At 42.1% G+C, this 12,788-nt stretch overlaps 1 protein-coding gene across 1 annotated transcript in view; it reads left to right on the forward strand.

Annotated features, from left to right (window-relative positions):
• Positions 1 to 1,143: 1,143 nt before the first annotated feature.
• ARIH1 (ariadne RBR E3 ubiquitin protein ligase 1) overlaps positions 1,144 to 12,788 on the forward strand; it is a 52,977-nt gene continuing 41,332 nt past the window's right edge. Inside the window, exon 1 of the mRNA XM_060755318.2 lies at positions 1,144 to 1,843. Coding sequence (XP_060611301.2) covers positions 1,442 to 1,843 — 402 coding nt within the window. The 5' untranslated portion in view covers positions 1,144 to 1,441. The remainder of the gene's footprint in view (positions 1,844 to 12,788) is intronic.

Raw genomic sequence — 12,788 nt, forward strand, 5'->3', positions numbered from 1 at the left:
ACCATTTTGCCTTCTTTGTTTTCTTTTTCTTTGGGACGTACTTTGTTGCCGCCTCCTGAACAATGTCTCGGACTTCTGTCCATAGTTCTTCTGGGACTCTGTTTACTAAATCTAGTCCTTCAAATCTGTTCTTCACTTCCACTGTATATTCGCTAAGAATGTTAGTAAGATCATATCTAACTGGTCTGTGTATTTTCCCTGATCTCTTTAGTTTTGTTCTAAATTGAGCAATAAGAAGTTCGTGATCTGAGCTACAGTCAGCCCCAGGTCTTGTTTTCACCGACTGGATGGATGTCCGCCACAGTGATCCAAATATACGCCCCAACCACAGCTGCTGAAGAAGCAGAAGTAGATCAGTTCTATGAGGATCTGCAGGACCTACTGGATAATACACCAAAAAGAGACATTACTTTCATTACAGGAGACTGGAATGCCAAGGTGGGAAGTCAAATGACAACAGGGATCACAGGCAAGCATGGTCTGGGAGAACAAAATGAAGCGGGACGCAGGCTGATAGAATTTTGCCAGGAAAACTCGCTGTGTATAACGAATACTCTCTTCCAACAACCTAAAAGACGGCTTTACACCTGGACTTCACCAGACGGTCAACACCGAAATCAGATTGACTACATCCTTTGCAGCCAAAGGTGGCGGACATCCATCTATATACATACAATAAGTATTATATAATATATTATATATATTATATATATGTTATTATATAATATAAAATAATATTATATATAAGTAATAAATATTGTATATACATACAATATATATGTATACACACACACACACACATATATGTATATGCATACAATATATATCTATATACATACAATAAGCCAACTCGGCTGGCCCTTCCCCCATGCCAATTTATAAATGTCATCCCCTTTCGCTGTGCCACACCCAAGATGGTGGGCCGCAGCCACTCCCTTCCTGAGAGTCGGTTGAAGAAGGCGCGCCCTCCGGCTCCACAAGATGGCGGCGGCAAGGCAGGCTGGTGGTTCCCTTTCGTGCCACACTCAAGATGGCTGCCGACGGACTGCGCTTGAGGAGGCGAAAGGGGGCGGGGCGTGTTGCGTTCCCTTCCCGCCCTTCGGCGCGGCGGCGGCGTCGTGACGCCACACGCGGCGTGGGGTTGCGTCCCCGTCCGCGCTGACGTGCGTGCGTGGAGGTGACGGAGCGGGCCGGACGCGTCCCTTTGTTGGCTCAGCGGCGCCTGGCAGAGGAGGAGGCGGCTTTGGGGAATCGCTCCGCCGAAGGAAGGCAGGCAGGCAGGCAGGCAGGAAGGAAGGCGGGCTAGGCCGCAGCCCTCCCTCGCGTCCCTCCCTCCCATCCTCCCGTCAGTCCCTCAGCCGGGGCCTGCCCGGCGCCTTCGCTCCTCCTCCTCGGCCTAGGCCTCAGCGGCCTCCTCCTCCTCCCCTTTCTCGCCGCCACCATGGACTCGGACGAGGGCTACAACTACGAGTTCGACGAGGACGAGGAGTGCAGCGAGGACAGCGGCGCTGAGGAGGACGACGACGACGACGACCCCGACGACGACCCCGACGACGGCAACCTGGACCTGGGCGAGGTGGAGCTGGTCGAGCCCGGCGTGGGCGGAGAGAGGGACGGCCTACTCGGCGGAGAGACCGGCGGGGGAGGCCTCGGGCCCGGAGGAGGGGGAGGCGGCGGCGGAGGAGGAGGAGGCCTCGGGGGAAGCAGCGGCCTGGGCGGGCCCGGCTCCGGAGGGGGACTAGGCCACGACCAGGAGGAGGACTACCGCTACGAGGTGCTCACGGCCGAGCAGATCCTGCAGCACATGGTGGAGTGCATCCGGGAGGTCAACGAGGTCATCCAGGTGCGCGCGCAGGGGCGGGCGGCGGGGGCGCGCTCCCTCGGCGGGAAGGAAGGAGGGATGGAGGGGTGGAAGGAAGGAGGGAGGCCTCCTCCTCCTCCAGGCATGCCTTTCTTCTCCCTCCAACCCTCCCTCCCTTGCTTTCTCTTCACCTTTTCCTGCATCTCTTTCCTATCCTTCTAATTCTTTCCATCCAACTCTTGAATCAGACTGATAGGAATTGTGGGAGTTGTGGTCCAAAACACTTGGTTCCTCCCCCTCCAGGCATGCCTTTCTTCTCCCTTGCTTTCTCAACTCTCCTCTTTCTGCATTCTTTTCCTATCCTTCTAATTCTTTATATCCAACTCTTGAACCAGATTGATAGGAATTGTGGGAGTTGTGACGCTCAACAATTCTTTATTGATTAGTCAATTTTGACCATATCAAAACATACAGAGAATTGTGGGAGTTGTAGTGCAAAACACATGGTACCTTCTCCTCCTGGCACACCTTTCTTCTCCCTCCCTTGCTTTCTCAACTCCCTTCTTTTCTCCTTTTCCTGCATCTCTTTCCTATCCTTCTAATTCTTTATATCCAACTCTTGAACCAGACTGATAGGAATTGTGGGAGTTGTAGTCCAAAACACTTTGTTCCTCCTCCTCCAGGCATTCCTTTCTTCTTCCTCAAACCCTCCCTTGGTTTCTCTACTCTCCTCCTTTTCCTGCATCTCTTTCCTATCCTTCTAATTCTTTATATCCAACTCTTGAACCAGACTGATAGGAATTGTGGGAGTTGTGACACTCAACAATTCTTTATTGATTAGTCAATTTTGACCATATCAAAACATACAGAGAGTTGTGGGAGTTGTAGTCCAAAACACTTGGTACCTCCTCCTGGCACACCTTTCTTCTCCCTCCCATCTTCCCTCACTTTCTCTACTCTCCTCTTTTCTCCTCCTCTTTCTTCATCTCTTTCCTATCCTTCTAATTCTTTATATCCAACTCTTGAACCAGATTGATAGGGTTTGTGGGAGTTGTAGTCCAAAACACTTGGTACCTCCGCCTCCTCCAGGCATGCCTTTCTTCTCCCTCCCACCCTCCCTTGCTTTCTCTACTCTCCGCTTTTCTCGACCTCTTTCTGTATCTCTTTCCTATCCTTCTAGTTCTTTATATCCAACTCTTGAACCAGTCTGATTAGAATTGTGGGAGTTGTAGTCCAAAACACATTTTTTAATTATTATTATTAACTTTATTTGTACCCCGCTAGCATCTCCCGAAGGACTTGATGCGGCTTACAAAGGCCAAGGCCTCAAAACACAACATAACAATACACAACCTAAAGCAAATTAAAAACAGTAAAGCAATATTCAACAACAAGCAATAAGACAATACACCAAGACACAATAAAACTGGGCCAGGCCAGAGTATTGGGTACAGATCAAAAGTGCTGATGTGACAGGTGATATGTAAGGATAATGGGGTAAGTGCAGTGTGCCAGCAATCTTAATTTCTAATAAAGTGCTTCTGGGACTTGTTGGAGGATTGCTATTCTGGAAAGGCACATCGGAACAGCCAGGTCTTCAAGTTCTTTCTAAAGACTGCCAACGTAGGGACCTGTCTAAGATCTTTGGGGAGGGTGTTCCAGAGTTGGGGGGCCACCACGGAAAAGGCCCTGTCTCGCATCCCCACCAGACGCGCCTGCAATGCAGGCGGAATTGCGAGCAGGGCCTCACCAGATGAATGAAGTGAGCGCGTGGGTTCATACACTGAGATGCGGTCACACAGGTAGGATGGTCCCAAACCGTTTAGGGCTTTGTAGGTAAGCACCTGCACCTTAGATTGGGCTCGGAAAATAAACAGCAGCCAGTGGAGCTCCTTGAACAGGAGGGTTGACATGGTACCTCCTCCTCCAGGCACACCTTTCTTCTCCCTCCCATCCTCCCTTGCTTTCTCTACTCTCCTCTTTCCTCCTGTTCTTCCTTCATCTCTTTCCTATAAATCATATAAATCTAATTATTTATATCCCACTCTTAGACCAGACTGATTGGAAATGTGGGAGTTTTAGTCCAAAACACTTGGGTGCCTGTTCGAACCTCTCCCTCACCACCTTCTGTTTCTTTCTCTCCTCCTCTCCTCCTCTTCCTTCATCTCTTTCCTATAAATAATAGAAATCTAATTATTTATATCCCACTCTTAGACCAGACTGATTGGAATTGTGGGAGTTGTAGTCCAAAACACTTGGTGCCTGTTTGAACCTCTCCCTCACCTCCTTCTGTTTCTTTCTCTCCTACTCTCCTCTTTTCTCCTCCTGTTCCCGCATCTCTTTGCTTTCCTTGTAATTATTTATATCCCACTCTTAGACCAGATTGATAGGAATTGTGGGAGTTGTATTCCAAAACATCTGGTGCCTTTTCTAACCTCTCCCTCAGCTTCTTCTGTTTATTTCTCTCCTACTCACCTCTTTTCTCGTCTTCCTGTTCCTGCATCTCTTTGCTCTCCTTGTAATTATTTATATCCTACTCTTAAACCATGTTGATAAGAATTGTGGGAGTTGTTGTCCAAAATACTTGGTGCACCTCAGCTCCTTCTGTTTATTTCTCTCCTACTCAGCTCTTTTCTCCTCTTCCTGTTCCTGCATCTCTTTGCTCTCCTTGTAATTATTTATATCCCACTCTTAAACCAGATTGATAGGAATTGTGGGAGTTGTTGTCCAAAATACCTGGTGCATCTCATCTCCTTCTGTTGTTTCCTTTTGTTCCTCTCTTCTTGTATTGTTCTTTCTTTGCATCTCTCCATTCAGCCTTCCTTCCCCTTTCACTCCCCTTTCTCTTTATCTGTGGTTCCCAAGCTGTGTTCCATGGACCACCAGTGGTCCTCAAGAACTGAAACATGGTTCGTGGCCTCACCATTACTACCCCGTTGCAACAAGAGCGACTAGTCTTGAAATGCCCTCTTATAGTACTGTAGTTTATTAAATATGGTTTTCTGTGGGCAAGCAGATGGCGAGTACTGTATGGTATATGTTTTGTATCAGCAACTAGAGCAACTGGTCTCGCGAAACCCTCTTATAGTTCCAAGGCAACAGTGTTTTTGTTTTTAGGCCTGTTCCTGGGGTTATTTGGGGTGCTGATTCAGAAAATTGCATTGGATAGACCACATCAGCTCTAGATTATTCCACAGTGAAAATAATAGGGGGAAATCAAAGAAGTCCATGTCAGACTTGGATTTTTCATTAGATAGATAGAAGATAGATAGATAGATAGATAGATACAGTTTTTTGTGGGTGAGCAGATAGCGACAACGGGATGGCTTACTTTTTGTATCAGGAACTCGAGCTGATGTAGTCTATTCAATTCAGTTTTCTGAATTAGCAACCCAAATAACCAAACCAAATCTAAAGTTGATCAAAAACTGATTCGTAACCCTTTTGGTACTAATGTTGAAGAGTGGTCCCTGTTCCAAAAAAAAGTTGGAAACCACTGCTCTTTATTCTGTTACTTCCTAACATGCTTTTTGCCTGTCCAGTCGTTCCCTTCTTTTCTTCTTCTTTCCTCTTTTTTCATCTCGTCCTTCCCCCCTCCCTCCCTTTTTTCTTTTCTTCTTTGGTCCCTTCTCATCATCTTTTCAATATAATTATCTATATAAATAAAATGTAATGTTCGTTTGTGGGATTAAGATAACTCAAAAACCACTGGATGAATTGACACCAAATTTGGACACAATACACCTCTCAGGCCAACAAGTGACCATCACTCATAAAAAAACTGGAAAACACAGCAAAAGGGACTTAAAAAGCAAAAAAAAATACATTACAATCATGTGTAAAACTACATATACACATACATACACATGTACACAAATATAAAAACACTGAAAAACACAACAGGAGACTTTACAAGCCAAAAAATAAAAGTACATTACATCGCATGAGCAAACCACATGTATATACACAAACACACATATAAACACAAATATATGCACACACATAAACACGCATATACAAGCACAAAACACATATACACAGACTGGGTCACAGCAACGCATGGCAGGGGACAGGTGGTAGTAGTAGTAGTAATAATAATAAATAATAATAATAATAATAATTTATTTATTTGTATACCACCCTATCTCCCTGAAGGGACTCAGGGCGGTTTCCAACATAAAAGGCAAAACATTCAATTGCCAAGAAGAAAATCATACAAACTGATTAAAACAAAATCATCAAAGACAACAAAAATCCTACTAGAACACAACAATAAAATTTAAACCAATTGCAATGATGCGTCCATCAGACAAGGTTCAATAAACATCAATGGTTAGGTCTAAAAAATGGGTATGATCAACTGAAAAAGGGCTGGGCAAAGGATTCTGCAAACAGTGTATTTTAGGGCTGGGGAAGTGGACAAAGTGCAGAACAGAGTACCTTGGGCCTGGGGACTAATCATTTTTTTTAAAACATTCAGGTTTTCAGGTCCCTACCCCCTTCTTCACTTCTCCCCTCCTTCTTGTTCCTCTCTCCTTTCCTTGGAATCTCTTCCTTCAGCCTCTGGGCCCTTCCATAGGGACAGATAATCCACAATATCTGCTTTGAATTGCATTATCTAAGTCCACACTGCCATATAATTCAGTTAAATGGATTTTATATATCTGTGTGGAAGGGGGCTCCATCTACCTCTCCCCCCCCCTCTTCAAGCTATCCCTTCCGTACATGTTTTCACTCCTCCACCCTTTCACCTCTCTCTCCCTTGTCTTTTTTATTATTCTCCTTTCCTTGTATCTTCTCACTTTGCCCCTATTTGCCTCTTCCTCCCCAGCTCTCCCTCTTGTTCTTCTTCTGCCCCTTCATCACCCCCTTTTTTAATGTTTCCTCTCTTTTCACACCTCCCTCCCCTCCTCCTTTTTCTTGCATCTTTTTGTTCTGGTCCCTCTCCTCTCTCTCTCTTGTTTTCTTTTACTCCACTCCTCTTTAGCACTTCGTTCTGTTTGCTCAAAAGGGGCGAGGCGAATGGGAAGCTGTTGCAAACCTTTGGCCAGGCCTGATTGCAGCAGAGATTCATGCGGCCTCCAAGTAGCCATGAGTGCAAGGAGGCATCTCCAGGGTTTAAGTTGGGGTGGGGGGCACTTTTCTTCTCCTGTTGCTGTACTGCAGCTCTCATCAGTCTTAGCCAAATGATCTATAACAGTGGTCCCCAGAGGTTTTGGCCTTCAGCTCCCAGAAATCCTAACAACTGGTAAACTGGCTGGGATTTCTGGGAGTTGTAGGCCAAAAACATCTGGGGACCCCAGGTTGAGAACCACTGTCCTAACAGATGGTAAACTGGCTGGGATTTCTGGGAGTTGTAGGCCAAAACACCCGGGGGCCCGCAGGTTGAGAACTACTGATCTATAGCGATGGGAGTTGCAGTAAAGGAGCACATGATCCTTGTTTTCGAACATTCCTGTGCAGCAACATGCCATTTGAATAGGATACCTTTTTTAGTCTCTTGTCAAGAATAAATAATAATAATTTGTGATACGAAATCCAGCATATAGATCTCGTTTGCTGTGACATACTGTGCTTTTGTGTCAGTACAATAATAATTTTTTTTTTGTCGTATCAGGAGCGACTGGAGAAACTGCAAGTCGCTTCTGGTGTGAGAGAATAATAATGAAAGCCTTCGACAGTAATAATCTTTATTTATACCCTGCCACTATCTCCCCAAAGGGGACTCAGAGTGGCTTACATGAGGCCAAGCCCAAATAATAAAAAACCCAGTGGTTTTGCCAACCAGTTGTTATTTTATATATATATATAGAGAGAGAGAGGTTTTCTTATATAAGTGAGAGAAAGGGGTACATAAAAGTAAGAGCATCAAGAACCAGGCAGCCATGAGATATTGGGCATATGACCTGTTTTATTTATATATATATATATATATATATATATATATATATATATATATATATATATATACACACACACACACACACACACACACACACACACACACACACACATACACACACACACATATACATACATACATACACACACACACACAAAACAAGAATGACACTTTACAACTGAAAGAAGCAGGGATAACGTTTAATGGAAATTTATTGTTATCCCTAGCCGTTAAAAGAAATTGCAGTCCAGTGGGAATTCGAAGTGGACTGGGTTGTGAGGCTAGCTCAGGCATGGGCAAGCTTCACCCCTCTGGGTGTTTTGGAGTTCAACTCCCACAATTCGTGGCCTCAGGCCCTTTCCTTTTCGCTCTCAGCTGCTTAAGCCTGGCCTCGGGCCCTTTTCCCTGGAAGGGCCGAAGTTTTCCCATGCCTGGGCTAGCTTGAACCCCAGCCTTTTTGTGTGTGATAATAAAACTCACATCGATTGTAAACTTGTGCATTTGATCTCTAAAATGCCATACCACACCAGGCCTTTGGATGTGTGTATATTTGTGTATAATAATAATAAATAATAATAAAACTTTATTTATATTCTGCTCTATCTCCCCAGAAGGATCCAAGGTGGATTCCAAACATAAAAGGCAAACATTCAATGCCTGAACACAACAACAATACATCCATACTAATAAAATTTATACAAGCCAACATATAAATACGAATTATAACAAACTAAAATTTAATAAAAAGCACAGCCTGTTATAACAGACATAAGACAAAACTGTATCTTTGCAAGTGCTATAGTTTTAGAGACACTGGAAGATGTCTTATTAGACACTGCATCCCTGCTTGTCCAATTAACTGAAAAAATTGTTCCAAATGTCGATAATACCTTAGGCAGGGCTTAAGTTTTATAGTGATAAAGGTCCTTTATGCTTACATGTTGTTTGGCTAACAAGGAATCCTTCTAAATGAAGGAATAGAATATTCAAGAAGCTTTTATTTTAAAAATATGCATTTGTTGTTTGCTTTATAGATTCAGACAGATCTTTAAGCAACATATACATGTGATGGGAATTAGAAGTCATTTTTAGCACAGGCGAAACACTCTTTGTTCAAGTCCTATTCCCTTTGGAAGCATATACTGCTCCCTGTTTCAGTCCTTTGCCACTAGGTTTTAGTGACCATATTTGGTAAACTGCTTTCTATTATTTGTTATTTGGGATTGGGGGGATATTCGGTGTACACACCAGGGCTTTGCCAAAGCTTAACCTGCAATAATAACAGTTCTGCACAAATTCAAGTTGGTGCATGAGCTAAAGAAAGCTTTGGCATTCAGGAAAGTTCAGAGCAGGTGAACATAACCCAGAAACATACCATATGTCTCTTCATTACTAAGGAAGGTTTTAAGGCAGGAGTAGGCAACTACAGAGGGGATGGGGAGCACTTCTCCCTTCCCCATTGTGGCCTTTGCATATTGCTCTGTAGGACTTTTCATTGCTTGTTGGCTTTTTTTCCCATTTAGATGTGGGATGGGGCAATTTTGAGTTGTGTGAAACAAGCAAATCATTTGTTTAGGTTTTGGGGAGGTAATTTTTAGTATTAAAAAAATCCCTAAATATTTCCAGAAATATTTAAACAATGTTTTAAGCATTTGGAGATTTATGAGGAGTGTTCTTTCCCCACCTCTGTTTTGTCTCTGTTTTCTTCCTAGTCTCCCGCAGAGGGCATTTTTAGGTAGTGTCCTGGGTTTCTTTTTGTGCTTTGAAAGACAGCTTTCCCCAGGAATAAGCAGGAATAAATTACTACCTCTTGTGACCTCTTCACACTAGAGAATAAATCCAATTTAAATCTGGCTGCTGTCTCCTGCAGAATTCTGGGGTTTTTAGTTTGTAGTTTAATATAATATAATATATTGTATATTCATATAATATAATGTAATACAATATAATACTAATACGAATATAATATTATTATTAGTAGTAATACATATATTACAATATAATGATATAGTATAATATAATACTGATATTGTACTATGCTAATAATATTATTTATTTATTTATTTATTTACTGTGCCTATCGGCAACTCAAGGCAGTTTCCAACAAAACAGTATACATAATATCATAGTACAAATTAGACATTAAAACAACATAAAACACAACAAGCAATAAAAACAACATAATTCGCGTCTCCTTATTGTCAAGCATTGTCCAGTTCCATCGTCAAATCTTGTGGACCACTGGTGGTCCATGGGCAACAGGTTGGGACCTACTGCTTTTAAGGATCTTCAGCATGGTGGTTAGAAGTAGGAATGGAAGAAGTAGTGAACTCAGGCCAATAAATGAGACTCTTGTCTTACTAGCTGTTCTTCCTTCTCTCACCCAGGCTGTTTGGAATTGATAATACTTGCAAACTCATAGTCATAAAGAAGACTGTTATAGATTCTGATGTTCAAAATGTTTTATTTTGAAGTGAGGGCCCATACAAAGACTCTTAGTTATTTGAAGCTTCTTTAACACAAGAGGATGGCCAAATTTTTATTTTCATACAGTAAGTTTGGGATATTAGTTCACAAAGTATGAATAATAGTGGGTGTGGATGAGCCGCATTTCTTCTTCCTTAGAAGCAGCTCGATATCATAAATATAATTTTTATCTGGTTGCTAGTGTGAAGACATGGTAAGGAATAGGCGTTTGGCACATTAACGTCCCAAAACTCCAAGGTAAAAACAAGATTGGTTAGCTATCTAAACAGTGTCTGGCCTGCCAGCTTCTGCCACAGCTTGGGAAAAGTTATATTGGACTACAGCTCCTAAATTCCAAGCTAACACGTTTACTGGCCTTGCTGCCTTGGGGGGAATTAAGAGAATTATAGTTGCAAAAGTAACTTTTCCTAGCCCTGGCTACTTGTTGTTGGGTTCTCTGATCAGTGTGTCCTTTTAATAAACTGGATTTTTTGAGGACTGACCTAGCTTGTTTTGTTTGGAACAGCTTTAACCTAGTTAACATAACTTGCAGTCAGGGAAAGGAAGTGATTTAAAATTAATGATGTTTTATGGTTGTTTTGCAAGTGACACCATAGTAAATTGTTCATCTTTGTTGACAATAGGTACTGGACTTACTTGCTTAGCACCAGGAACTGTGTCAGTGGTAGTGTATAATAAGTAAGAGGGGAGCCATTTAACTAATTTGCATGGGAGCATGTGTTCATGTTTAATTAGCACTTGAACACACAGCTTGGAGATGGCCATGCCACTGTTTAGTATTACAGAATTACTGAGACACCATTGTCTTCAGGTTTCTGGACTGAGTCATCCATTGAGAAATCTCGATCTGTAAAAAAGTGGACATTGGACATTTTTGGTTTATCTCTTGAGGTCGTCTTCCCATTAGATGAATCGGTAGATTTTTGTCCTTAAATACATTTATGGGGGTATGATTTGTTTCTAATTGATGCTTACTGTATATGTTTTTCAAATAATAGTAATCACATTCATAACAACAATAACAACAGTTTATTTATATCCCACCCACCCCCTCTCCCCAAAGGGACTCCGGGCAGCTCACAACAGAAAAAATACAGTATCATAATACAGGGAGAGGCAGCATAACTTCCTTTTTTCAAAACTTAATAAAACCCATTGTATGAATCAGATTTTTTTTTAAAAAAATGTAGGCGCATACCTAAAGTTTTGTTTTACGTAGTTTTGAAGATCAAATTAGGTAGGTGACGTCCCCTATTCTCCATACACTGAGTAAACTGATTTCTGGTGTTTGTCATAACTCTTGCCAGCATAGCAGGCATTATGTTGGCAATTTCTTCCTGGATGTTGGTCTTCAAATCTTGTAGGGTCCTTGGACGGTTCTCATAAACACGGGATTTCAAAAAACCCCATAGAAAAAAATCACAAGGGGCCAAATTTAGAGAGCGAACCAGCCATTCCAAATCCGCTCGAAAAGTAGGCCTCAACATCAAAAGCACGCTCCTCACTGTTCCAACGCATGATGGCAACTGAACTGTGCCAGGACAAAACTTTATACTCCCGCCTCTAGAACAAGACCACTCGCGCTCCGCTACGTCTTCAACCGACTGAATGGCGCGCATTTTAAAAAAGGAAGTTATGCTGCCTCACCCTGTAATACCCTACTAACAATGTCAACAAAATTCGTCAACCAGCAAGTCAGCAAATCATGATACATAAAATAAAACAGTAATAAACATATTAATTATAACAACAAAATGTCACAATAAGTATGAACTAAAGGATAGTACATGGAATGTTTCAAAATAATACATTTCCTCAATGTATTCAAATGTTCATACTCACATTAAACTCAAATACATATACAAATGCATATTTATATATCTTTGTAGCTCAGAAAACAGCCTTCCTGTTTGTGTAGATTCAACAATGAAAGAGGGCTAAGTTTTCATCATACCTTTTTAATAAAGCCTATTATTTCAAAGTGCAAATGTAAACAGTGAAAGAGAGCAAACCATGCTGATAAACTCAAGTAAAGGGAATGTTTTCTCTAACTCTTCCATGACACACCTTTAAATAAGTTGATTGTTCTGCAGATAATTAATTTCTCGTTTATACATTAAATGTTGAAGTCATTTCCCATATCATCCTTAGCCAAATTATATTGTAAAATCCTTTGTGAGATATTTGGAGCCTTGTGCTGCTAAACAGACTTTAAAATACACTTTAAGTGTGGATATTTCAATTACATACAAATTGTGGCAGGCATTCCAGAGACAGAGACTGTCAACCGAGACTGCAGCTTGCAGTGTGTATAAGCGACTTGTAAATCCTTGGTGTATTTTTATCTTCAGGAGGGTAGCCTGCAGGAGTGGGACAGCTGTGTTTTTTTGGGCCAGTCGCAGTCTTAGGGCAACAGGACACACATGCTATCACACTGGCAGGGACCTAAGTAGAAAGGTGTTACGTAACATGTTGCGCTCTCAGGGTTTAGAATAAGCTGCCTGGAGTTAACGTGGGTTTGGTTGTAGGCTGCAAATATTTTCAAAACATGCATAAAATTTCTCCTTTGCTTTCATTAACCCTTGCAGACCAGAATAT

The sequence above is a fragment of the Anolis sagrei genome, chromosome 9 (assembly GCF_037176765.1).
Source record: "Anolis sagrei isolate rAnoSag1 chromosome 9, rAnoSag1.mat, whole genome shotgun sequence".
Lineage (NCBI taxonomy): Eukaryota > Metazoa > Chordata > Lepidosauria > Squamata > Dactyloidae > Anolis > Anolis sagrei.